The following is a 27,437-nucleotide window of genomic DNA, read 5'->3' as shown; positions in this document are numbered from 1 at the left end:
CCCCCCGGCCGGCCGCCGCTCGGCCCCGCCGCGCTCGCAGAGGCCGCCATGCGGCCCGCGCGCTGGCTCGCGCTGGGCAGCCTCCTCGCCCTGGCCGCGCTGCTGGAAGGCCGGCTGGTGGGCGAGGAGGAAGCCGGCTTCGGCGAATGTGACCGCTTCTTCTACGCCGGGACCCCGCCAGCGGGGCTGGCGGCCGAGGCCCACGTGAAGATCTGTCAGCGCTCCGCGGGCGCGGAGCGCTTCGCCACCCTGTACAGCAGCCGGGACCGCATCCCCGTGTACTCGGCGTTCCGCGCGGCGCGCCCCGCGGCTGGTGGCGCGGAGCCCCGCTGGCTGGTGGAGCCGCAGGTGAGCGAGCTGTGCCCGAGCCCGGGCGCGGGGCTGCCCCCCGAGGGCGCTTTGCAGCCGCGGCGAGGGCGAGCGCGCGGGCGGGGGCGCGGGCGGGGATGGGCGGCCCCGCGTCTTCGCGGCTAGGTCAGGAACCCCGGGTTTCCGAGCCTCCTCGCGGCACCCCACCCCCACCCCTAAGCCACAGCAAGAGCCTGGCGATCCGCGAGCCTCCGGAGAAGCCGCGCCGCCGCCCTCGTCCACCCCGAGGCCCCCAGTGGGAAGTGGTTCTCCCCTACAGTTCGGGGTAGACATCTGCAGTGTCTCATTCATTTCCTGACCAGTGAGGAGCGTGAGACTGACCATTTCGGATCAGCCGAAAGCCTCGGCTGGGAGCTCCCAGGCCTTGGCGCAGGTCGTTGCCACAGTTCTTTGGGCCTGGGTAGGTGGGTGGGCATTTTCATGCCCATTTTGCAGAAGAGGAGATCAAGGCCCAGGGAGTGAAGAGACTTGTGGAAGTCTGCCCAGCCGGGAAGATGGGGCAGGTGTTCACTGCCCTTTCTACTATGGAAAAGCTTCTCTTTTGCAGAGGCCACCTGGGCCTAAAAACCCCTTGTGCACACGACATCGAGTACATTCGGTCTGAAGTTGCGTTGCGTTAGGACCATAAAGGCTCATATTTGTAGAAATGCAATGGGAGAGTTACAAATCGTAGGGAAACTGTCCAACTATTGGGAAGGGCAGACAAGTTTTACCTGACTCTTCCTAGCTACGTTATCAGACCACGTGGAAATCATGTCATGAGTGTTCTGTACTGTCGGGTGAGGGTGACCGAACACTGTAAAAGGTTCCCAGAGGCCCTGCTGAACTGCCTTAATACATCCTGCCCCACGTCTGCCTAGCCATCCCCCTCCCTGCACACCCAGCCAGGCTCCCCTTTGGTCAGTTCTCACCGTCCTCTCACCTTGTCTCCTGCACCTGCCCCAGCTACCAAGACCACCCCCCCCCCCCAGCTGGGAGCAGAGCTACCCACTCAACCCACTCATTCCTGATAGTCACAGCTGGCCAAAACCACATGGGCAAACAGATTGGCTTTCAGGTGCTTCATTCAGAGCCCTGGGTTGTAATCCCTGCAATGCCATTCAGATATTTCTAGCTCTGAGAGCTTGGCCGGGTCTCACGCACTCTTGCACCTCAGTCTTCTTACATTCCTCTCCGTGTCCATTCCATAGCCTATGATGTCAGGACCTATGAGATCAGGCATTGGAAAAAACCTTTCTAAGTTGTACACACCTAAGATATATATTGATCTAAACTTAGTTTGCCCTCAGCTGCACCCCCTCGAGCTCTCTGCATATCCCCCAGATCATTATGCGTCACGATTGTGCCCCTGTCAAGAAACAGATGATCTAGTCCTTTCTCCTTGAGGGTCTCGTGGACAGCTTAAGGAGACCATACACATGGCGAGGAGGACACAGGGAGGCACGCTAAACAAATTTCAGTTCAATTCAGAGCACATTTAGTCATCAGTCACCTGCTGGGTGCCAGGCTCTTAGGGCACCAGGAGAACAGAGGATGCCCCTTGAGCTCTAAGGTTTCCTAGTGTGCAGGTGAAGAATCAGCTGATGAGAGCTGGGCTGCGTGGGTTCGAGAATCAGCTCCTCTCAGCTAGCTGTAAACTTGGCCAGGTTATTTTAGAGCTAATGATGGGGTGGTGTTGAGGATTAAATGAGTTACTATATAAAGTTCCCTAAGAGATGCCTGGCATATAAGTACCAGCTGTTTTTAGGACGTAAGCGAAACCCATAAAGGTAAACAAAATCCTACTGGATTTCACCTGTCTCCAGGGTGATAGGGGAAAGCCTTAGGGTCAGCGTGACATTGGTGCTGTGCCTGGAAGGATGAGGCAGAGTTCAGAAGAGAGACAGGAGGAGGAACATCAAGAGTGAGAGTGGCGGCTTCAGGGGTTAGTGCGTGGGGAGGGGTTGGGATTACTAAACTAGTAGAAGTACGCAGGTGCCAGTCTGCTCAAGTGTTCAGAATAAAGGGGAATAATGGAAGGGAGAGGTCGGGTGTGAAGGAGTGATTAAGGAAGGTGTAGTGAGGCAGAGCCATTTATGCAGTTACAGAAGGAGTCACAAAGGAGCAGGTTTCGTGGGCAGAACTGAGTCATCCAGGCAGTGGAGCCCCCGGGGCAGGAAATGAGGAAGGGGATGGGAGAGGAGGGGGGAAATTGTTCCAAATGGCATCTCGAAGCGTTGAGATGAACAGTGGTTTGGAAACAGTACAGGAGGCCGGAGGTCCCAGCGGGGGAGCTCAGAACGGTGGCAGTGGCTGATGTTTTCCTCTGCAAGATGGGCTTGGGTCCCCTTCCCACCCGGCCTCGGTGAAGTGGGCCAGGAGCCAGAGGGTATGAGGAAGCAGGGAAGGAAGGAGGGAGGGAGGAGGAGCTGCAGGCGGACTCGGGGCACACTGCGGCAGACCTGACTGCTGCCTGCTCCCGGAGGCCTGCCTCCCCGCCCGGGTCCTGGCTGCAGAACCATGCTCAGGGCTCGCTGTGGGCCTCTGGCTGCTTCAGAGCACTTGGTAATGCTGAGTTGCCCTGTGCCCACATCACCTTTTTATGAGGTCAGCTTTACCAAGAGCAGACTGGCGAGGGAGAGGCAGGAGGCCAAAGGAGCGCGGTGCTTGCCTTGGGTAATGAGTCAGTCAGGGCGGCCCTGGCCCCGCGGCTCCCAAAGCCCAATTCAGCACCTTTCATAGCTGTCCTGCAGTTTCCCATGGGAAAAACAAGCTCCTAACTTGAAGATCATAGAAACTTGGGCACTCTTGTGCTTAAAACCTTCAAGGTGTTGGCTGCCCTACACCTACAGGACAAAGTTCATTCTGCAGGATGCAGTTTTACAAGGCCGTCCGTGCCCTGGCTCCTGTCTCCTGTCTCCGGCTCCAGCCTTGTTCTCACTCCTCCCCACCCTCACATTCTATGTTCTAGTATTATCCGGCCGCCTGGCCTGCCTCTCATAAAACTGTACTGTCTGTACTTCTGCTTCTGTACTGTTTGTCACTTCTGCTCATTCCTTTTTTTTTAATTTTTAAATTTATTCATTTTTTTAATTTTTAAATTTATTCATTTTTGAGAGAGAGAGCGTACGTGAGCATGAGCAGGGGAGGGGCAGAGAGAGAGAGAGAGAGAGAGAATATCCCACGCAGGGTCTGCCCTGAGCCTGACATGAGGCTCCAACTCATGAACCATGAGATCATGACCTGAGCTGAAATCGAGAGTCAGACGCTTAAGGGGAGCCTGGGTGGTTCAGTTGGTTAAGCGCCGACTACAGCTCAGTTTGTGCGTTCACAGCTCACAGTTTGTGCGTTCGAGCCCCGCGATGGGCTCTGTGCTGACAGTTCAGAGCCTGGAGCCTGCTTCGGATTCTGTGTCTCCCTCCCTCTCTGCCCCGACCCCACTCACACTCTGTCTCTCTCTCAAAAATAAATAAACATTAAAAAAAAAAAAAAGAGAGAGACGCTTAAATGACTGAGGCACCCAGGGACCCCATGCTCCTTTCCTGTGCCCAGAATCCTTTCTGTACTACCCCCATCTTGCCCCTCACTTCTTCCTCTCCTCCGTCCTTTAAGACTTCTCGGTGTCATCTCTTCCAGAAAGAATTGTCCACCTGATTGTGGTCCATTGCTCGGGGCTCCAATAATTTCTGTCTTTTTTGTACTTCCCACATTGTTTTAGAATTGCCTACTTATGTGTCTGTCTCAGTGGCCCTTGAGAAGTGAATGCTGCACCCTTATTCATCTTGCTTATGTTCCTAAGTGCCTGGGACACGGACAGTCTTAATAAGTGTTGAATAAAATAATTCACTGTTAGGCTCAATCAGGCAGCAGTCAGGGAGATGCTCTGCTTGAGCCTTCTTGGGGGGACATGTACGGCTTCAGAGGCTTGCCCCATAGCTGGCCAGCAGCCGCTAATACAAACATGTCCATAAGGAGAGCTGGAACCCTCTTCTAAGTCCACCCCGTTAGTTCTTGCTCTGGCCTTTGGAACGCAAATGATTTGGATCTCTTGTCTAGACAACAGCTCCTTGGTGTCGGATATAGGATCCCCATATCCGCCCACACTGGAAGAATTTAAATGGGATCTTCTGAGGCACAGAAGGAGAACTTTCAAAGGAAGCCGAGAAAACAGAGAGTTGTTGTAGGTTTTATGTGGAATGTGGTTTAAATTGAGAATGGGGGAAAAGGCAAAAAAGAGATGAGAAAATCCCATTAGCGTGATGACGATGGTTTGGAAGGCTTCCAGTCAAGACCCCAGAGACTTGAGAACTGGTTTCTGGTATGGTACCAGGAGCCTCACACCTTTTAGTCCCTCGATTCCTTGCCATTTAATGGAAGAAATTTTGGATAAGGTATCGGTGATGCCTTTCAAGCACATTGTCAATTCATGCTGGAGACCGACATTTAAGATCCTACCAGTTTTTAAACATGAATACTGAATGGATCTGGCTTTATATTCAGCTTACACTTTTTTAATCGTACAAAAATACTCTGATGTCATTGTCTTCGTTGGAGAGATGAAGGGAGGTTAATTGATGTGCCCAATGTCACACAGTTTGGATTTGAACTCATGACCCTTTGCTCTTAGTTCAATGCTCTTTCGGTACGTCGTGGAGATTCTTTGACCTCACAGTGAATCCACTGCGTTAATGGTCATGGGGCTTTCCTCCTCCTCTTTTATATGGGGATCTTCATTTCTACTCTATTTCTCTTTCCCAATGGTCGTAGGACCAGTGGGAGCACATATTTGGCCACATAAATGTTGCTTAGATGTCGGTGGCTCTGGAGTGAAGGGTATGTTCTGGTGACCTACACAAGCGTTTTCCTAAAGGGTCCGATAAGGTCATATTTCAAATCTTAGTAAATGTGAACAGTCATCACAACTTAGAATCTTGATTCAGTACTGGATCTTTCATTTCTAACAGCAAACAGGACAATTCCAATACCTACTTTCTAGTTAAGAGACTTGAATTCAGACCCCTGCTCTGCCACTTATAAGCGATGGGACCTTAAATTCTTCCAGTCCTGTTTTTCTGATCTGTACGTTAAAGGCAATGATAGTGTTTTTCATAGAGTGGTTGTGACAAATGCACAAGGTAACACACACAGACATGTAGCACGGTACCCAGAGTACGGTAAGGTCTTAGTAAATATTAGTATGTATACTTTATTAAGTTCTTACTCTAATGGGTGTTATTAATTGAAAAACTTCATTTGTGTAAGCCCTGTGCCCAACCTGAGGCTTGAACTCACAACCCTGAGATCGAATCACATGCTCTGCCAACTGAGCCCGCCCCCTTTTTTTATTACTGTTTTTGAGAGAGGGAGAGTGCAAGCAGGGGAGGGGCAAAAGGAGGGGGGAGAGAGAGAGAGAGAGAGAAAGAAAGAGAGAGGAAGGAAGGGTGGAAGGATGGCTATCCCAAGCAGGCTCCGTGCCCAGTGCGGAGCCCGTCGTGGGGCTCAATCTCACGACTGTGAGATCATGACCTGAGCTGAAATTAAGTGTCAGATGCTTCACTGACAGCCACCCAGGTGCTCCTATTATGTTTTTAAGATTATTTTCTTAAGTAAGCTCTACACCCAGTGTGGGGCTTGAACCCACGCCTCTGAGATCCTCCCTGTCCTGAGTAACCAAGAGGTGTGTTGTCACAAAACAAACAGTGAGCAATCGCATTGCAATCTATTGTGCTGAGCCCGGGTGAGAAGTCTGGGAAGCGCCTACTCAGAGGGATGCTTCCCAAGTCAGTCACTCGCGATGTCTTCCTTACCGGGGCGCAGATAGCAGAAGCCAGAGTCACACAAGCTACCTTGCCTTGCATTTTTTTCCTTTTCTGCGTTTTTCTTCATCTTTGAATTCAGTGTTCCCGTCTGATTTGTGGTCATCCTCAGGGGCAAGTTAAGGTACTTGCCCTACATTGGCGGAACATTTCAGGGATATTCTGTCCTCAAACAGCCCAGTGGACACCGTTCGTCAAGTGTTCACACTTAAATCTGAATAGGTCAGAAAGGAGCTATCATTTATTGATCCCTTACCGTGTACAAGCCGCTAGATGCAGAGCCTGGATTAGAGTTTATGGCTGTCGGATTCCCAAGCTCTTACTACCCTTTCCACTCTATTGTACCGTCTCCCAAATCCAGTGTTTGTATTTTCTCTCCAGATTCCAAATGGACTGACTGGGGCTGTTCCTTTACTGAATTCATCTAGGTCTCCGGATGCTTTGTAGCTTTGCTCCTAATGGACCATTCTGAAAATCCCTGTGTCAGCCTGTCAGTAGCTCAATTATTAGCTCCTGGTGATTCAATGGATCGTTCCTTGACTAAGGATTGTATTCCTTGGGTTTCAAATATCTCTTCCTTTTAACTGTCAGTGAAACTTTTAAAGTACAAGTGAGAATATGAGAAGAGAAATCCTCCCATTTGCCAGTGGTTTTGCTTCCGGTGATCTGGCCGTGCTCTTGGAATCACTGTTAGTTCAAGAACGTTTTCCCCTTCAAGGTGTAGATCGTGTCTCCTGGGTGGCCACGTACCCTTTTGATTCTGTAGAACATGACATCTGATGGCAGCAATGATCTGCTGCCTGCTGATATATCTGGCCACTGAAAGGAAGGAAAAGTAAAAAAGAAACGACTCATGGGGCAAACCAAAAATAGAAGCGCCATTAGTATTCCAGCCATGCTTCTATTGACCCAGTGCCGGACAGAAGTGTGGCTCAATCAAAAGAGGTCAGGCTGAGGACATTCTATACTTTCAGTCAAAAGGAAAAATATGGTACATTTCATTTTGGAGAGTAAACAGATGGCGGACATAGTAGTTGAAAATATAAGTTAAATTACATGTTCCAGTTGACTTGTACCTTAATTTTAGGGATGATCGGTCTTGAGTTTTGATTGATTTTCAGTTGGCAGGAACACCTAATGCTTTAACAAAGCCCTGGGCCCTTTGTCACTTAATTCACTAAATCGACAAATATTTATTCGAGCATCTGCTATGTGTGAGGCACTGTTCTAGGCCCTGGGAATAGAGCAGTGAATCAAACAGACAAAAATACCGTCTCTCATGGAGCTTAATATCTACTGGAGAGCACAGGTGATTATAAAATAAATAAATAAAAGACAGGGCATGTTAAATAGTGAAAGGGCGAAGAAAAATAAAGCAAGGCGGGAGGATTTGACCTATCCGGGAAAAGGTGAAGTTTTTAAAGGGCTTTCAGGGGAGACATTGCTGTGGAGGTGACTTTGTATACACACCTGAAGGAAGTGACAAAGCCAGTCATGCGGGTATCTGGGGAAAGAATGTTCCAGGCAGAGAACAGTAAGTACAAAGGCCCTGAGGCAAGAGTGTTCCTCACGTGTGAGAAAGAGGCCAATGTGTCGAGAGAAGGAGAAATGAGGAGAGTAGCAGGAGATGAGGTCAGAGAGGTGGTGTGGGGGATGGCAGATCACTTCGGGCCTTCTGGGCTATTTGTACGAAACCTGCCTTTGGTTTCTTAGTGAGATGGGATGAGATGGGATACCATGGTGCCCACTTTGAGCGGAGGATTTTGGACGTGCTCTGACTTACATTTGCATAGGGTCATTTTGGCTGCTGCATTGAGAACAGACCGTAAGGGTTCAAAGGCAGAGCAGAGAGACTAGCTAGGTGGTTTCAATAATCTGGCAAGAGATGGTGGTGGCTTGGACCACCGGGGCTGGCATTCTTTCTAGCTCAGAGTATATTTTAAAGGAAGAGCCAAGAGCAAGAGAAAGGGAGGAGTCACAGATAACCCCCAGGACTTTGGCCAGAACAACTGGAAGAATGGAGGTGCCTGTGAATAAGGTGAGGATACTAAGGGAGGAGCTGGTGTGTTAGATGTCCTAAGGGTGAGATGCCTTTGGGTGTTGAGCAGAGCTTCAGGTGGGGGCCTCTAACTCTGAGTACTTTATCACACAGGGCACTTTTCTAGGTGTGTTTTCACATGTAATCTCACTTAATCTGAGGATCCAAAGCAGGTGCTGCGCTAACAGCACAGAGCCCGATGCGGGGCTCAAACTCACGAATCTCGAGCTCACGACCTGAGCTTAACTGAGCTTAACGCTTAACTGACTGAGCCACCCAGGTGCCCCCCCCCCAATCAGGATTTTATACAACAGAGCATGTTCCCAGCCCCACTGCCACGTGCCAATGAACATCAGTGCCCGCAGCCTCCAGGAGCACCCTTGTGCCTGCAGCCACGGCAGGTCCCAGGATCTGTAAGTGCCTCATTGGGCTGAGGGCGCTGTTGCCTCCTTTTGCAGTCTTGCTCCGTTCTAATCCATCCTGGGCATTCCTATGGCCGTTATGCAAGCAGACATTCTCTATAAGGTGATTCCTCAGTGGATCACCTAAAAACTCCTTCAAGCCACAAGGATCGTCCCGAGTCTGGGTGAGCGTGGCCAGGATAAGGGCGGGGTCTTGGGTCTTGTCGGGGCATGGAGCTGTTGGCTGCTGGAGGTGGGCTGGGTGCCACGCATGAGCCTGACAGCCCGGCTCCTGACCAGGTGCCAGTTGCCTGAGGGAAAAGGTGCAAGCAAACTACACCCTCCAGAGCCCCACCTCTGGAACAGAGAGAGAGAACCCGCTCATCCATCCGTCGGTCCTAGCGAGTGCGAGAATCCCTCCGGTGCACCCAACCTGGCTCCGCAGAGAAGGAAAGCCAGGCTGAGCCCAGCACGTTCTGAAACTGCATAGCCCAGTAATGTATTACACCCTGCTTTGGGACCAGAAGAGGGACTTTGCTCCAACTCAGCACACCCCACCTCTTTAAAAGTACAGAAATTCCTTTTTTGCCTTCAGGACTGTTGGTAAACTGGAGTCCTTCCCCTGTGCAAGTTCTCACCTTTGCCCTTACGTCCTAGGTAACCTGGTTTTAACGCAGCTTGGCCAACGAGCCTTCCCGCTGTGTCTGGGCGATGGCAGCATTGGTTTCCGGAAGTCCCCTTGTCATAACAGTCGTAACTGAGGGAAGAAGCCAACCCATATCACATCAGCTTTTTGAGTGGATCGGCCAGGATGCATGATAGAACTGGGCCATGTAAGGAAATGGCCACTGTTGACGTTTCTGAAAGACTGGGCATCCACTGTAGTCTCCAGATGCACGGAAGCCGGGGAAGGGAAAGCCGGGTTTGTGAACCATAGTACGCCTTTCCTTGTTCTGGAGCATCTCCACTGTATCTGGAGCCGTGGCACCCATGACGACAGAGGCCTCCTTCATGGCCAAGCGCACCGTTTGGTGTGGTTGGTGACCTTGCTCTTGCACCTCAGCCGGACAGACCTCGCTCCTGTGACCCCTGCCTTCTGCACTTTGGAGGCCCAAGTCTGCTCACCTTCCTCTAGGGCTCTGCAAAGCAGCTTCCCCATTGGTTAACCCTTTCTACCCACATCTCTGAATTTACTGCCCTCAGAAGCCAGAGAAATACTCTCAGATCATTAATCCCATCGTGCCTCCAACAGCCTCAGCGGAAACTCTCCAAGGCCCCCCGTTTCTCCTCAGATAAAGATAAGGCCTTATCGTGGTCTCCGGAGTCCTGCACGCGTGGCTCCCGTTCCCCGCCCGGCCTTATCTGGTGTCACACACATTGCCAGGCCTTTGCTTCTAGCCACTTTGGCTTACTTCTGTGGGGTGTGGTGCTGCTGTTTTTTCACGCCCATCATAGGGCCTCCGTACCCGCTGTTTTGTTTTTGTTTTTGTTTTTCGTCTTCTGGGATATTCCCAAACAGATCAGCTGCCCAGAATACTCTCTAGCAGTACCAAACATACCTTTCTTTGCTAGCGTGTTACAGTTGCACAGTTATTTGTGGAACTAACTGAGCGCCACCCAGCTAGACTCTAAGGTCTGTGAGGGCAGGGTACAGGGATATTGTTGCTGTCAAATCCTCGCCCTCTAACGCAGGGACTGGCAAACCGTTGCTATAAATGGCCAAATAGTAAATACTTCAGGCTTTGTTTGCCGTGTAGTCTCTGATGCACCGATTCAGCTGGGCTGTTAGAGCACAGAGACAGGCACAGACAATACATACATGAACGAGCACGGCTGTGTTCCAAGGGAACTTTATTTATGAAAACTGGTGGTAGGCTGGATTTGGCTCACAGGCTGTAGTTTGCCAGCCCCATGGTCTAGCCCAATGCCAGCACTTGGGCGGTAATTAAGGAGTGTCGCTGAATGCTGAGCGCTTTGCGAATATGGATTGAACAGCAACAGTGAAATTCGAACGCTGGGCGGGTCGTCCTATTCCTATTATAGCCCGGCAGCCCGAGATACATCTCAGCTGTGTGTGGTGATGGCCCCTGTTTGTCATGTTAAGGGTTTTTAGGATTATAAACATAACATATGCTTATGGTAAAAATATTTTTCGAACATTTTAGAAGTATATAAGGAAAAGGGTCTCATTTCACGCAGATAACGAACTAATCTTTACAATTTGCGTGTGTGTGTGCTAACATTCCAGAGATTTCTGTTACACATAGAGACGCATGGAGGCACTCCTACTCTTTATTCTAGTCAACAAGGTTCAGGGCCCTTTTGGACTCTAGCACGCCCCTCAAACAACCATCATACCCATGGAGTGGGAGAGTGGAGGGGCTCTGGATGAGGGAATTTGCACATACACAAAAATAATTTATTGCATTTAGAAATAGAAGGCCTGGGGCCTCCACATGCAAAGTCTATTTCTTTCAAGTCGGTATCCAGGTAACTCACGGACAGCCTGAAATAATCTTACCTTCTTCTCCCTTCCTGTGCTCCTGAGCAGCGGTGATCCTTCTCCTCTTAGAGGAGACTTGCTGGCCTGCCCAAAGTCACAAGGCAAGGAGGTGACAGAGCTGACAGCTCTCCTCATGTCTAACCTGGTGTTCTGTCACTCAGCCGTGCTGCCGTGTCGTCTCACATCGAGAGGAACTCGAAGAAGAGCGATGTTCATAAAACCCAGGAGGAAAGGTCCAACACATGGAAATGATCTTGCCCGAGAGCAGATTTACTAGCCTCAAATCATATTTATTACACAGCGTTGAGAAGCACATGCTGTCTCTTTTGTGCTTTAAACACAAGGATAAGATTTAATAGTTTGAGGAGGGTTTAGGTTGGATGCAAATAAGCCATTTCCTGACAGCGAGAGTTATGACACCGTGGGGAAGGGTCCGAGGGCTGTGAAGTCCCTAGCGATCTTTAAAATGAAGGGTGGATTTTGCCAGTTGGCTTTGGAGAAACGCTATTTTTTATAGCTGTAATCTCTTTTTTTTCCTAAAATTTATTTTTTGGGGGGCGGGGGCGAAGGGCAGAGAGAGAGGGAGACAGAGGATCTGAAGCAGGTTCTGTGGTGACAGCAGAGAGTTCAATGTGGGGCTCGAACTCATGAACCTCAAGCCCATAACCTGGGCTGAAGATGGACGCCCAACTGAGCCCCTCTTATAGCCGTAATCTTGCGTGGAGACAGGCTTTGAGCCTTTCCCGGTTTTCTGAGGAGGGTGACTCTGAAATTGGTTGACAGTGGTGATATCTCAGCCTCAGTTCCATGCCTGAGTAGCTCACTGACCAGGCCCATTACTGTTGCTTTTGCTGCTCTCAGTATTAGGTACCATTCTGCTCCCCTGTTCTTGCCACAGGCCAGTGCTTGAGTTTTTCCTCTCTTCTTGTACGTAATAAATGTGGTCACAGCCAGTCAGACAGAGACAAGAGTTTATCACACATTTGTTCTCTGGCAGCGAGTTGGGGTTTAAGAGGTAGGCATGGAATTACAGGGGTTTTTGGTGATTGAAACAAGCCCACGCCGTTTCTTATCTGCTCATTCACTTACTCATTCCTGATCAGCGGGTCTAGAATTTTAGCACTGCAGAGTATGAGTAGTCAGGTACCCAGCTCCTGATTGACTCTTTGATTAGTGTTGTCATTCTCTTCCACGCCAAAACCATTTATTCAATTACCAGTACTAAGCCACGATCTAGGAATCTAAGACGTGGTCATGGAACAAGCCCCAGCCCCTTTCCGCAGATAACTTGTTACTTAAGGTAGGAAGGCAGATCGTGACCCCAGCTTAATTCTCTCCCAGTAGACTGTTAGCCCTTAAAGGGCAAAGACTGAGCGAGCATACAGAGTGGTTCAGAAAATGGGTCTTAGCGGGAGACAAAATTGGGCTGTGTCCCAGCTCTGTCATTTATCAGCTGTGTGACCTTGGAAATGTTACCGAATCTCAGGGAGTTGAAGTTCAGTCCCTGTCTGTGGCACAGGGCTAATTGTCCCAATTCCATGGGGGAGTGACGAAGATTCGGTGTGACAGTGTGTACAAAGGCCACTCTGCATTGTGTCCAAGCCCTCACTACATATACGTTAAGCATGTTGAATGAACAAGTCACCTTTGCTTCCCAGACCATGCCTGCCTTGGAGACAACCGGGATGAGGCTGACCATACTCCTAGGTTTGACCCAGTATTATTTCTGAAATGGCTTCCTGGCCTGTGATGGGAAAGTGAGAGGTCAGACTCCTAAGGTGGCCAAATGGGAGAGGAAGATAGGTCGGGCCAAGCAGCAGATGCAATAAAACCAACAAAACTGGGGCTTTGTCAGTGTTGTACCCACCTTCGGTAAAAAGAAGGGTCCAAAGGTCAACTCTAAAGTCCTTTGTAATCCTGGATTTCTCTAATAAAATACGAGCTGGCCAAAAACAAAAACCAAAAATCCATACTCCTGCTCCAATGCTGCCTTTCTTATGACTGGTCTCAGCCTTTTCTGTGGCTCCTTTGCTGTCCTCCATGTTACTTAGCCCATTGATGCATTCTTTCTTGAAGAATTTAGTAGAAGTTCCTTCTCTCTGGTCTGTGGGGTGCCCCCTCTGGTCTGTTCCGAGACTTCTGGAACCAGGACAGCCTTGTCTCTTTCCTTTGTTCCTGAGATTTAATCCAGGTGTCTGGGAAGTTCCATGTCTGTAAGGTTCTTGCCCCAATTCCCACAGGGGGCTTGCTGGGTTCTCCTGATGCTTCGGGCTAGTTGGTACATGAATCATAAACTTACCCAAGCTTATTCAGGTGAAGGGTAGGGCTGTTGTAACAGATGACTGGTAGATTCACAGACATAGCAACGGAGGTACACACAGGCCTCAAAGGAACCAGAGCTCAGAAACTTCTAGAAACCAAATGGTCCCACAGACTTTAGGGTCTTTATCCTACTCTTTTAACTAGTTTTCCTGCTTTCCCATGGGTCAGCCTGACTACCAACTCTAAACTGCATGTAGCAGCCTTCATACTCTAATTGTTGTCTGTCTCTGAGTTTCTTGGATTATGTTGGATTAAAAACCTAAGAGAGCCATCTGATTGGTTGCTGGCCAGATTGGCCATCCCTTGGTTGTGACTGGCAAGGGGGTGGGGAGGGGGAGGTCATGTGGTCAGAAATGCTGTTTTTAGAGATAGTATCTGAAATACTCAGTTAATTTAGAAACAGAAGTTGACTGTGGCATGTTGACGAGGGCTGATATACCTGGTGGTTGCGGGAGCCTGGTTTGGGCGGCCATATTAGATTACTCGAGGGACCTTCACTACTCAACAGAACTGGTTCTGTGTACCAACTGTGTGTGTAATTCATGCCACAGAGGCCCTGAGGTGGAATTGATCCTCCCAGGACTGGGTGAGCTGTGATCTTGGGAAAGCACTCACAGAGGCTGTCTCAACCCAGGGTCCTGGCAGGAAACAGATGGAACTCTCAAAGTAGTTTAACCGACAGAATTGAATGAAGAAACGATTTACAGAGAACTAAGGGAGTCAGCAAGACAGGGTAAAGCGCCTGGGGCCTAGCCATTGCAGGGACCTGTTACCATCCCAAGCCCGTGGGGTCAGGCAAGAGCCTGGTGAGAGCCATGACTGCCCAGAAACTCAGCCAGAGCCACAGCTGCCGCAGCCAGGTGCAGGGGGAGCCAAGGAATAAATACTCTGGTCTCTCTCTTCCCACCCTTCCGTTGGCTGCTCCAGGCAGAAGCCAGAGGGCATGAGAGCTCAGATGATGTGAGCCAGCCTCCTGGGGCACAGAGCAGGGCAGAGAGGAGTAGAGAAAGGATCTGGGAGGCCAAAAGACACCCCCAGCATGGGGGCTGTGGGGCTGGGGCTGGGCCTGAACGCCCAGGAGGAGTTCAAGCAGCAGAGAGGAGTGGTGAGGCACCCCCACCACTGAAGTCATGGGTGCCCATACAGGGGGAAGCAGGGAAACACGTTACATCCATATAACTGATGTTGTTGGGAACGGATTGGCCTGTTTTGGCTGAATGAAAGGGAAGATTTGAGAGAAGAGATTGGAGGGGTTGGGGAGGCCTTCTGAATATACCTGTTTGCCATTTAACCAGGCAATATAGGATACTATTGAAGATGTTAGAATAGTGAGATCTGCTCAAAAGAGTATAAGTAGCAAAAAAGGACTTCTTATTCTGTGGATGGATAAGGTAGGAAATCCATGTTTACACAGTTTGATGATCAGAATATTCACTGCTCCAACAGGTGGAGGATTTAAATGGCCCTATAATACTTTATTCTCTCCCTTGGTATTGTCATCACAGCTCTTGCAATTTGTGAATAATACTCTCACAAATCGCAAGGATCATGTGGATCTTTTTTTATTTTAATTTTTTTAATGTTTTATTTATTTTTGAGAACAAGAGAGACAGAGCACGAGCGGGGGGAGGGGCAGAGAGAGAGGGAGACACAGAAACCCAAGCAGGCTCCAGACTCTGAGCTGTCAGCACAGAGCCTGACATGGGGCTCGAACTCACAGACTGCGAGATCATGACCTGAGCGGAAGTGGGCCACTTAACTGACTGAGCCACCCAGGCGCCCCTTATGTGAATCTTTAAGCCCAGCTAGGCACTACCCAAGGGTGACTTAAACATTTGTTTTTTGGTGTGGGGTTCATGGACCCCCTGCATCAGCATCACCTGGGGTCGTGGTTAAAAATGCACTTCTGAACCCCACTCCAGCCCTGCTGAATATACCTCTGGTGTGAAACACAAGAATCTGCATTTTTAACAGGGACCAAGGTGCTTCTAACACAAACTAAATTCTGAAAACTACTGATTTAAGGAGACAGCACTCATTTCTTGTAGTGGCTATCTGGGCAGGAGTGAATGCCACCAGGGACCCATATGATGAATGAGAATCTGATAAAGATCTAGCCCAGCGGGTTCTCAATTTAGAATCATCTGGAGAACTTTAAAAACATCCTAGAAGCCCAGCCCTCTTGCTACTCCGGAATTCTCATTTAATTGGTCTGGGGCGAGGCCTGGACATATTTTATGTAAAACTTCCAGGTGATTCTGACAGGCAGCCAGACCCAAGAACCTCTAATCTTGTTTGAACTCGGAAGGTGGAAAAAGTTAGAAATGGAAGAAATGTCTCAACTTAACAGACTTTTTGGAATTCCGTACCCCACGGTCAAGTGCTAAGAATAATTGCTCTGGAAAAGAAAGCAGAGAACAGAGTGGAAAACAGGCTGCAGTGAGTAATGAGGAAGGAAACCAAAGAAGACCAGGGATGATGTAACCTGAGAAGGTACTGCAGTTCTGGAAAGGTCTTAAAGGACTCGGGCACTTCTGTAGACTCCCAGCAGGAGTTTGAAAGTTGGAGTTGGGCATGAGAAGGAGCAGCCAGAGGAGTCCCACGGGAGCTTGTCTGTCCCTGAGGCCACCCATGGGCCTCCCCTCAGGCATCCTTTGCTGGCCCAGCCGTGTATTGCCAGTTTAGGGTTGGTGCATTTTTTAATCCCCCCTTTTCTTTCCATTTTTTTAAATTTTCAAGAAAAGGTTGAAATGGAAGTGGGACATCCTTTGATTCTTTCTTTTCCATCATCTTCTGACTCGGGGGGAGAGAACCCTTCACGCAGCTTATCTTTGTACCTCCACACCCTGGACACGGGCTGAACACCTACTGTGTGCACAGCACCAGGAGAGCTGGAAGGCCTGCTCCTCCCCAGGCAGGAAGGTGTGTGAGCGGCCCTGGGGGCCCAGAGGAAGGGTGATTCACAGGGAGGAAGGCGGAGGGCACCCCAAGGCCTGCCTGAGTGCAAAAGGGCTGGTCAGGAAATGAAAAGCCCTGTGTTTCTCTTTCAAAAGAAAAAAAAAAAAAAAAAGAAAAAAGAAAAAAATCCTAGTAGGTCTTCTAAAGCTGTTTCTGTTCCCAAGGGGATAGAGAATATTTTGGATGCCAAATAGGGAGGATTTTTTTTTTTTTTTCTTCTTAAATGGGTGGGCCGGAACTGTTTATTCCCTTCCTGAGAGCTGAAAGGTCTTTCGGTTTGTCCTTCCTCAAACGCCCCTCATTTGCTATGGAGGCTTCACCAGCCTCCTGCTACTTTTCTGAAAGGCAGCTCTTTCCTCGAGCTGCATATTTTCCATGGCAAGTACATTGTCTCAGACTTCACCCAAGGCCTCAGATCTAGTTCATTCTGATGTGCGTGACTGTGCAGAGGCCCTGTTTGTGCATCCAGCTCCAGGTCTGATAAGATCATCCGATGTCACCGCTGTCAGCTGCACTCATGTTCCTTGTAAGGAGGGGGCCCTCTTACCCACTTCGTGGTGGGCAGCGGGATGATAGCATCTTTTTAATGTCCCTGTGTGTGTGTATGTGTGTGTGTGTATCATAGTTCAGCACAAAAGCAAAATCGGAATACCAGCTGTTCTGCTCATTCAATCACTTAAGTCTTGTTGAAAATAAAACAGCTCCCAAAAGAACAGCCTGTTTGTCCCCACAGAGTAGGTAGGCGCTCACGGGGGGTCTCTCCTGATCACAGGATCTTATCTGAATCAGCCCAGCCGAGAGCTTATCTAGCCTCGGGCTAAGATTCTCCAGGGGGAGGAAACACCACCCCTTTCCGAATCATCACAAAGTTCCAGAACCGTTTTGATGATCCTTCTAGATGACCACCTTTTCCATGCGGCGGATCGTGGAGCAGAACCAGAGGACGAGCTGACCTCTCTGGAGCCTCTCTTTCTCATCTGCAAATTGCAAGAGATGATGTGCATCAGAAGATTGTTGCAGAGGTCAAATGAGGTCACTCTTGCAACAACTGTCAGTCACTCCCCGATGACAAAGGGCCGCTGTGCTGGCTGCAGGAGCACAGAGGTGATCGGGCACTGTCTCGGACCCTTCAGTATAGTGGGATGGACAGATGAAGAAACACAGTTTCCGTGCCTGCCAGCTGTCCCCCCAATTTGTCTCTGCTTGCCTAAATCGACCATCCACTTGTGTCCCGTCCCCCTCAGCCACACCTGGCTGCCACTCCCCAGCCTCCCCGGTCCACGTCCCCTGAGCCCGTCTTGCTCGTCACCTGCGCTCGCACCCACTCAAGTCTCTCCATCAGCAGTGCCAGTGGCTGCCACCTGCCACCCTCTGTCCCTGCCCACCTGGACTCTGAGGTGCTTCAATTCTGTTTGCAGTGCCAAGGCCGCCCCACTTCAGTCCCACCAGTTCTTTCTCTGCACCTGTCCCTGACCTGTGGGTCATGGCTGTGCACAAAACAGTACAAAAACTGTAACTCTGGCCTAAGCACAGCTGGTCTGTCCCCATCCTGGTTGGCTTCCATGGAGCCTTCCCTTCTTTCCAGCGTCTTTCCTGCCTTCTCTCATGAATTCCCTGGCATGGTGACCACCAGAGGCTGGCAGACCTTCCCTGCCCTCCTGACGCTCTGCCTCCATGTCCCCACTTACGGCAGAGAACTGACCCATACCAATTCCCCATGTCCCCTCCCCTTCCCGCCATGTTCTCAGGAGAGGTCCCTTCACCCCCGGCTGACTCTTCTCCATGTGCTCCCAGTACCATTCCCTTTGCTGTCCCATCCCCCTGTGGCATTGGTGTCCTCACCACCAGAATACTAATAAGCAACACCCACCAAAAACCTAAAATACGCAGAGTCTCCATTATGCTTTATGCAGACGAAGTACAAGAGATGGTCCTGGGGGCACCTGGGCTACTCAGTTGATTGAGCATCCGACTCAGGTCATGATATAATGGTTCGTGGGATGGAGCCCCGCATCAGGCTCTGTGCTGATGGCATGGAGTCTGCTTGAGATTCTCTCTCTCCCTCTCCCTCGGTCCCTCCCCTAGTTTCTCTTTCCCTCTCTCTCAAAATAAATAAACTTGAAGAGAGATGATGCCAGTGTTCGTGCTCCTTACAGTCTGTAAAAATATATGAAACAAATGCCCAAGAGCCTGTTCTCCTGCATATGCAGACACCGCCCCCTCCCCAATCCCAGTATCTTCTTCCGTTGGATCCATTGTGTGTGCTCTTTAAAACTAATCTTGGTGACTAGTGATGAGCTTCTCCCACATTCCCATCCTCCCCACCTGGGCATCCCAGCCCTCTTGCAAAGCCTCCGTGCCGCTGTGCTTCTGGGACATTCCGGGACCCTGTGCACACTCTCAGGGCTGCAGCCACTCTCTTGCCCCATGGCACAGCCCCCTGACTGGTCTTGGAGGTCTTGACCGGGACCCTCACTGACCTCCTGTCTTCCGGCCCCGTGGGACCCTGTGTCTCGTCAAAACCCTTGTGCAGGCTTGCTGCTGGGAAGGGGGTTAAGGGAACTCCCCTGTACCTGCCAGGCCTCTGAACTGTTGCAGAGAAGGTGCTTGTGAACTTGGTATGATTGCAACCTTAGAGGAGTTGAGAAGAGAGAGCAAGAGGAAGGGGGAAGGATGGGGGCAGAGTATGGCTGCCGAGGCTCCATGTTTGTGTTCTCCTCCTGCGGACCGTTGTCACTGTCGACAAATAGCTCTTCTTCCCCACTCAGTGACAGACTCCCCTGTGGCAAATCTGTACCAGGTGACTCACGTCCCTGATGTTTGCATGGACCTCGCAGCCCAGAAACCCTCAGGGACCGGGCTCTGCTCAGTGACACTGTGCCCCTGAGATAGATGCCTTTGAGCCCCCAAGTGCTCCCTTGCACAGAGACCTGAGCAGCCCCACCATCCCAATGCCCCTTTCCCTCAGTGGTGTGTGGGGGCCGGAAGACCATCTTTGCTTATCTCCGTGACCTGCTCCTCAGCAAAGGGCCTGCTCGTCCCCTGCCTTTACCTGAAGCTTCTCAAACAAGTGGTCTGCAGTCCGCTTTTGCTCTGTCCAGTCACCTCCCCCACCTGTCTTCCTTTCCCAGTCCTCTGTGGACATCGCCCTTTGAAGTCTCACTAAGGATTCTGGAATCATCGAATGCCTTGATTTTCGTCCCCATCCTTCCATTTCTCCTCTGGCAGGTGCCACACTGTTGATCTTCTGTAGCCAAAGCTTTCTCCTTCCTTGACTCTTGATGTGACACTAGATGACTGATTCTCCTGCGTCTCCATCTGTGTTTCCCAGTTGTCTCTTGTCCTCTGCCTGTCCTCCAGCATGGCTGCCCTGTGGCTCTCCTGTTCCCTTCCTTACCCAGAGGCATGGACTGCTGCTGGCGCGGAGCTGGGGTTTTGGAGTCTGAGAAGCTGAGTGTAAGCCTTGGCCCTGCCACTTACATACTGGATGACCTTGTACCTGTTGCTTAACTTTTCGTGTTCCTGTGAGTAAAACGAAGATGATAACACCTAGCTGGGAGGGTTATGTGAGGAGTCAACGCAGCAGCTCAGTGCTTTCCAAAGTGTAGTCGTTGGCAAACCTGCTTTACAATTTTGGCCACATCCGAGGTAATGGGGATCCTATCAGGATTAAAAAAGATGCTTCGTACTGGGCCCCTGGGTGGCTCAGTGGGTTGAGCGTCCCACTTCGGCTCAGGTCATGATCTCACAGTTCGTGAGTTTGAGTCCCACGTCAGGCTCTGTGCTGACAGCTCGGAGCCTGGAGCCTGCTTTGCATTCTGTCTCTCTCTCTCTCTCTCTCTCTCTCTGTTCTTTCCCTGCTCACACACTGTCTCTCTCTCAAAAATAAATAAGGATTTTAAAAAAAATATAAAAGATGCTTTGTATGGAGCTTTCCATGGTGCCTGGTATGCAGTGAGCATTCAGTAGGTGGTAGTGATAATTATCCTGTGATGAGTTATCTGTATATCAGACCATTTATAATCTGCTTCCTGCCACCGTTTCCAATCATCCTTTCATTTTTCCTTAGTCAGAATCCGATTTTCGCCGGCTGCTGGTCTCTGCCCCGACGCCTTGGTGTAGAAGTCTTGTTAAGCCTTGCTGACCTTTCTGTTTCTCTGAATTTATCCAAGTCTGGCACATCCTCCTAATACCACCTCAGCTTCTGCCTTCTTCAGGAAGAAGTCATCGTTGACTGCATTCATTGTGCCCTTCCTTCCTTTCAAATTGGTCTGCTCTTTTTCTTCATAGCATGTATTCGGCATTTAACATAAACCGCACCGCACTGTTGTTTTTCTCTTGGTTTCCTATTTCACTTTGCACCTATGTCTTGTTTTTCTAAGTAGATGGTGAATTTCTTAATGTGAAGGCCTGTTTCGAGGCAAATAAGGCAGTGATCAAGGACACCAGCCATGAGGCTGGACTTTCTGCATTCACATGGTAATGCCACCACTCACGGTGTGGCCTTGAGTAAGCTTCTTAATCTTGATGTGCCTCAGTTTCTTCATCTGTCAAAAGGTGATCATGGTACCTAGTTTTTTTGTAAGTTTAAATGAGTGAATACTTAGCATAGCCACTCACTGATGTAATACATGTAAAGTTCTTTGACTTGTGCCATGTAGGGCCCATTAAGTGTTGATGGCTGTGGTGGTGGTTTTTGTTACCAGTCCTAACGCTTCCTTCTATAGTACTGGTCCCACATAATATACGCTTAATAAATATTACTGAATGGATGAATATTTCCCCTCCGGTGCTCCTCTGCAATTTTCTATCAGTCTATTTTTCTTACATGCATGTTGGCAAGAAAATTGAAACTCTCCTGTCATTTAATTCCAACACACACACACACACACACACACACACACACACACACACAAATCCCATGGGTTTTAAGAGCTTTTACTGTCTGGCATAAAGGCCAACTCATTGAGAGAAACAATTGTTTTTTTCCTTGCACTAAATTTGAAAAAGGAATTTATTATAAGATTATTTATGGGGCAGGATGCTGGTGGAGGGGGAGAGTTCATTTTTCTAAAACCTCTTAACATGTGATCAGGAAAAAAATTTTCCACTAAACACAGGAACTGTATCAAATGACGTGGGTGGCCCAGGGGGACCAGGTCAGCTGGGAGGTGGATTACAGAGAGAGCTTTGTACCTGCTCCTCCATCCACAGGTTCCACTGGGAAACCAAAGAGTAAGATGAAGTGGTGCGTGCAAAAGGACAAGTGTCACCCAGAAATGTAATCTGAAATCACCTCTTACATCATAGGCGTATTTTTGTCTTCAGCGAGCAGTGTTGTCAGTAATTTACAATCATGGCAATAACCAGATCATTAAACTATGTCTGCAGAGAGTGTGGAAAAATACATCTGCCCTTTGCATGACAGCGCGTCAAAGAATATATTAGACTTTCTCAATCAAATACTCTTACTATTTCTAGTACGGTTTTCCATACCTGAGTTAGGTATTTTAATTCCATACACACTGACATTCCTTCAGAAAGTGGAGCCTCCCAAGACATACTTGATTGTTCTGCAGAGTTAAGCAAGCATGGAGATGCTGGGAAGCTGTTTTGCTGCCTTTACTCGATAGAGTTTCAGATGATGCTGTAACAGATGACATTAAAACACTCGTCACCTTGGGATCAGAAGAGTTTTGTCATAGGTTAAAACAATGGTTTTAAGACAAGACATAGGAATCATAATGGGGATTTCTGTCAGTGGAGGTCAGCTAGCAGACTATCATAAGACCCTGGGATTTAATGTTTTATAAACGGTATGGTAAAGTGACTTCATAATGTAATACCCAATGTGTTGGGGGGGGGGGGCGCGAGCGCAAGCGCAGGCATGTGCGGGTGCGTGGGTGTGCGTGTGAGAAGGTGTTATCACAGAGCAGTTCTACCTAGGTGGAGTGTATGCAGGACAGAAAACAGGAAACAGTCTAGTTAGAAGCCACTTTCAAACACCAGTGTCATGGGATATTAGGATGAAGCGTGTGTGCACCAGAGGACCAAGCGCTCCCGAACCCCAGCGCGAGGAGGGTTCGTGCCGTAGGGACTCCAGAGCCTTGGCGGAAGGGTTCGAGCGCACTGTCGCCGCTGTGAACAGCATGCATCTCAGTCCTTGCTCTCTTCTTTCAGATTGACGATCCCGCCAGCAACCTGGAGGAGGGGACTGATGAGACTGATGCCATCGCCTCCGTGAACAACCTGGGGAGCAAGCAGGCCCTGAGCGCAGATTACGTGGATTCTGATTACCAAAGAGGACAGCTGTTCCCGTTCTCCCTTGGCAGTGATTTCCACGTGGCCACGTTCGCTCTCACAAATGCAGCTCCGATGACCCCGTCCTTCCGGGAGCGGTGGTACATGAATCTCAACAGCCTAATGGACCGCGCCCTGGGCCCTCAGTGTGGCGGTGGGGAAGACCTGTATATCCTCACGGGCACTGTGCCCTCAGACCGCAGAGTTCATGGCAAAGTGACCGTCCCTGCGTTTGTTTGGCTGGCAGCCTGTTGTGCCGTCCCTGGCAGCGGCTGGGCCATGGGCTTTGTCAAGCACACCCGGGACGGTGACGTCATAGAGGACGTGATGGTGAAAGAATTGGAGAAACTGCTTCCGTTTAACCCTCAGCTGTTCCGGGACAACTGCGGCGAAACCGAGCAAGACACGGAGAGAATGAAAAAAATCCTGGAAGTGGTTAACCAGGTCCAGGACGAAGAGCGAGCGGTGCGATCGGAAGAGGGCGCTAGTGCCCGCTCTAGCGCAAAGAGCGAGAGATCTGCTCTGCTGCCCCCAGAGGCCTCTGAGGAGAGGAGTAGCTTTTGGGGCAAGTTGATGGGCCTGCTCGTGACCCCCGTCATCAAGCTTTTCCAGTTACTTTATTATCTTGCAGTGGGGATCCTGAAGAACATTATGTACCTCCTGTGGTTTGTTACCAAGCAAGTGATTAATGGCATAGAAAGTTGCCTTTACCGCCTGGGTTCGGCCACCATCTCCTACTTCTTGGCCATTGGGGAAGAGCTGGCCAGCATTCCCTGGAAGGTACTCAAAGTCATGGTCAAAATCATCAGGGCCGTTCTGCGGATCCTTTGTTGCCTGCTCAAGGCCGTTTGCCGCGTTCTGGGCATTCCCGTCCGAGTCCTTGTGGACGTGGCCACTTTCCCTGTGCACACCATAGGCGCGGTTCCGATTGTGTGCAGGGACATTGCAGTGGGCCTCGGTGGCACTATCTCTTTGCTCTTTGATGCCGCTTTTGGTACTATGGGTGGCCTGTTTCAGGTTTTTTTTAGTATCTGCAAGAGGATTGGCTATAAGGTTACTTTTGACAATTCTGGGGAGTTCTAGAACTCAAAAAAAACCAGTCATGTCCAGTTACAGTGAATTTGATTTTTTTTTTTTTTAAAGTAGAGAAAGCTGGAATATTTTGTCTTTGCAATGGGTTTCTGTTCACTGTCAATTACCACTCTATTTTGAGCGTTGGTAGGGGTATTTGCATGTTTTTGCAAAGGAAGATGGTATAATTTAGACTTGACCTAAGGGAAAGGTTGAGGCTGGGATTATGTGTAGGACATCTGTGTGGTGTGGGCAGACTTCCAAAGCATTAGAATCTTTATTCACTCTGCTATGGGTGGACCACCTGAGATTCTCTGGTGTTCATTTGTGATAACTAAGAATTACAGAGGAGGGAAGAATTAGAAGGCAACTTGAATCCAAAGAGTTTTGAAGCAAAGGAGAAAGGAATCTTGTTTCTGTTCTTTGAGACTTGAGGGCAAACCGCTAGAGATGATGTGGAGTGATTTCGTTTTCATTTGCTTCTCTTTCTCTCCAACTCGGCTGACCTCGGGAATGTGCAGACATGGTCCCCTGCTGAAATCACTTTTTTAGGGATAAAAAGAATTTGCTCTATCCCTTAGCTTTCCATGGCTTCCAAGGACCTGTAAGGTTGTGTTTTTTTTTTTTTTTTTTTCTTCCAAAGATGAATTTTGCTGCATTTTTCTTTTAGGTAACGATAAGCGTGTTATGTTAAATGTGGCATAACAGAGTTTGAATGTAAGGGCAAAATTTTTTCGCCCTTTGAACAGTGTAGTACAGTCCTCTCAGGTGTAAAGAAGAGAATGCAAGGGTCGGAGCCCTGCTCTGAGTAGGTGCCGCAGGTCTGAGAACATCCTTAGCCAAGCTTGGATTAACTTGGTGTAGATTAAATTTCTGGCTGACAAGAATGGGCCCAAAGACTGGCATGTTAAGCTAATATGAAAATCTGCATTCCTTAATATTCTAGATAAGGCTTTGTTATATATCAGGCAAGTACCCCATTACCATAAAGCGCTCAGACCTCTGTCCTTAAATGATTGTTTTGGTTTAAGTGTATATAAAAGAGCCACAAAAGAAAAACTATTCTAGCTATAATTCCATATCCGTATATATCTAAGTTTATATACATATAAACTTGAATAAGAATCACTATGTCTTAGGAAATAATTTTTTAGTGTGTTTGAGGCTAGAAAAGTCTCCCATTAAGTTTGGTTTGAGAGCTAATCCCTATTTTTTTTTTTTTTTTATCTTTTATCAAGCACTTGTCATTTTAAATCATGCCCTGAAAGAGAAAGCAGTATCTTCCAAACTTTGCTCTGCCTTCCACAGCTGAGCTGGAATCATCTGGATTTTTCTGAACGTTCTAAAGAGTTGCCGTGAGGTAGAAAGGGGCCAAGTGTAAAATGCTGATCTTGGCAGTGCAGGGTACCATTCATCTGAAAGTTAGTTGCAAACACCTGGGATCCAGAAGGGCAACAAGGAGAGAATAATGGGCTAGCTATCTGCAGCTGGTCAGTAGACAAGAAATGTGAGTGTAGTGACTTACATTTTGCCGAAAAATAATTGAATTGCACCCAGTAGAAGCGTAGCTCTCCTGACCAGTTGGCGGTATAATGTTGGGGATTACGAACACCGGACTAGTCCATGATAGGGGGATATGCGCTAGATTTATCCAAGAATCTTGAGCAGTAGTTTACCAACACTTCTGTTCGTGAATGTGAACATCTGTAGTTGGGCTTCCCTTCATTTCAGCGGCGTGGAGGTGCACGCCTTGGTAGTAAGGGGTGAGGGTTTGCCTTGGTACTAAGGGGTCAAGAATCCTGCTGGCAGAAGGGAAGGGAATCTACGAAGTAACAAGAGAGATGGTCTGGCCAAACCCCGAACTGATGAAGAAACCCAGGCACAGGGAGTGGCCAGGTTTGCCTTAGTTTCTTTGCTAGCTGATGAGAGACCAGGAGCCAAGGTCTTTTGTACCTGTCCTGCCACACCTGGGATGTCAGATAACGTGTGCGTGTGTGTTACTACTCAGCTGCCTCCTTGGACCATTGTCAGGGCTTTCTCCGTCATCCATCAAACAGAGCCTAGGCCCTGGCTCATCAACGGGATTCAGCCTATGTGATGAAATGATTAGCCATCCATGCACAGCCTCATGCTTACTGCCTCCCGCAGTATCTGTATTCCCTCACAGTATATATTTGCATACCGACAAGGCCCAAAGGGGGCATCTGTGGCAGCTTGAGCCTCTTGGCACCATGCAAGAAACAGGGCATCCAAACTGCTTCTTAAGAGCCATTTGGAAATGGCTTCTTTCTCATCTGTAGTTGTTTAGTGTCTTATTTATTTATTCTTGTGTGGCCTTTTGTGAAATCTGGGAATGAATAATAAAGCAAAATATATCCTTAAGGTTAGGCGGCCGAGACCCTCCACTCTGGACCGCGAGGGTTGGCTGTGCCTCTCGTTTACCGGAGCTGGCTCTAGCAGGTGGTTGGACTGCTGACCTTGCCAACCAAGCTACTTTGGGCTTTGAGATGAGAATTTGAGGTGTGAATCCGGATCGATGAACCCTGTCTCTGGCTTGAAGACTTTTCTGTGGCTCTGTTATGTTCTCAGGCCCACGAGAGGTCAGCCAACTCTTCCTCATTATGGAGCTAATTTTCTAGTCTCTGGATCAGCCACGCCTTTGGACACTCCTGTTTTCCATTGTGCCTTTTGAGTGTTGGCTTCTCACTCACCATCAGCACTTCCACCTCAATGCAGACTAGCGAGTTGGGAGAAGGAACTAGAATGAAGCACTCGCCATTCAGTCAGCCGTTCATCTGTCAAACATGCATTTTTGAACATCGAGGTTGCAGAGTTGCAGAGATCAGCGATACACGGATCCCATCTTGGAGGAGTTCAGGAATCTAGTGGAGGAGAATACACGGTACAATGGATAACCTGTAACATATCATGGCTGGTGCTGCAGGGAACGTGCCCCCTGGAGCACAGGAAGAAAGCCCACAAAACCATGGAAATTAGGGAAGCCTTTCTGGAGGATGTGACAAAAGCCAATTGGACATTTTCAAGCTATGTACAATGCTGTGCACCTTGCAATGCTCAATAAAGTAATTACTGACAACTCATTAGCTGTTCTGCCGATCTGTGTCATTCTATCTTATTAACCATAAAATAACTAAAGGAGGAGAATTGTAATGGTTGAGATGAGCTTTGGGGATTATCTGTGATTTTTATTTTTTCCTGTTTTCTTCGTTATCCACAGCAACCCAAGCAGTTTCTGCTCTCATCTAGATTTGTTGAAATTTTTTTCTTCAGTTCTACAAGAGGGTTAGATCAGTGAAAGAGGGCTTACAACTACTGTTCAGTGTTCTTTTCTCCGAAAAGCTGTCTGGGATACCAGGTATTTGCTATCTGTCCTTCAGAAATAAGCACCAAGGGCTTACGCCTTCACTGATTCTGGATCACATAGAAAATTACAAAAACACTTGTTTGTTCATTAGGAATCCCCACAGCATGAAAAATAACAAGCAGTCTCTGAGCAGAACCAGTATTCTCTGTGGCCTTAGGTGGGGCACCCCATCTGGGATGGAGGTGATTCTTGGCACTCTTCCCATTTGGGCAGGATCTGATATGTGAGTCTGTGTCTCATTCAGCATTTCACCCGAGCTCACCACGTAATACATGTGTTTTCAAAATGTTACACC

The 27,437-nt window shown here is 48.9% G+C and overlaps 1 protein-coding gene and 1 long non-coding RNA gene across 3 annotated transcripts; one reads left to right on the top strand and one right to left on the bottom strand.

Moving 5' to 3' along the window:
* ENDOD1 (endonuclease domain containing 1) lies at nucleotides 1-26,858 on the top strand. Of its 2 annotated transcripts, XM_042958157.1 has the most exons (3): nucleotides 1-348; nucleotides 22,567-23,466; nucleotides 24,996-26,858. In XM_042958157.1, the coding sequence occupies exons 1-3, from the start codon at nucleotides 49-51 to the stop codon at nucleotides 25,008-25,010; spliced, it is 1,215 nt and encodes a 404-aa protein (XP_042814091.1). In that variant the 5' UTR covers nucleotides 1-48; the 3' UTR covers nucleotides 25,011-26,858. The 2 variants fall into 2 exon arrangements, with proteins under 2 accessions (XP_042814091.1, XP_042814090.1); XM_042958156.1 differs by having other exon boundaries at nucleotides 22,567-26,858.
* Nucleotides 17,045-22,772, bottom strand: LOC102967668. Its single transcript, XR_006208226.1, has 3 exons — nucleotides 22,684-22,772; nucleotides 21,883-22,033; nucleotides 17,045-17,363 (listed from the first exon to the last, which is right to left on the bottom strand). It is a non-coding gene; the product is annotated as an uncharacterized LOC102967668 (long non-coding RNA).
* Nucleotides 26,859-27,437: the final 579 nt, after the last annotated feature.

This window comes from Panthera tigris, chromosome D1 (genome assembly GCF_018350195.1).
Source record: "Panthera tigris isolate Pti1 chromosome D1, P.tigris_Pti1_mat1.1, whole genome shotgun sequence".
Taxonomy (NCBI): Eukaryota; Metazoa; Chordata; class Mammalia; order Carnivora; family Felidae; genus Panthera; species Panthera tigris.
This window is presented reverse-complemented; position numbering and strand designations above follow the sequence as displayed.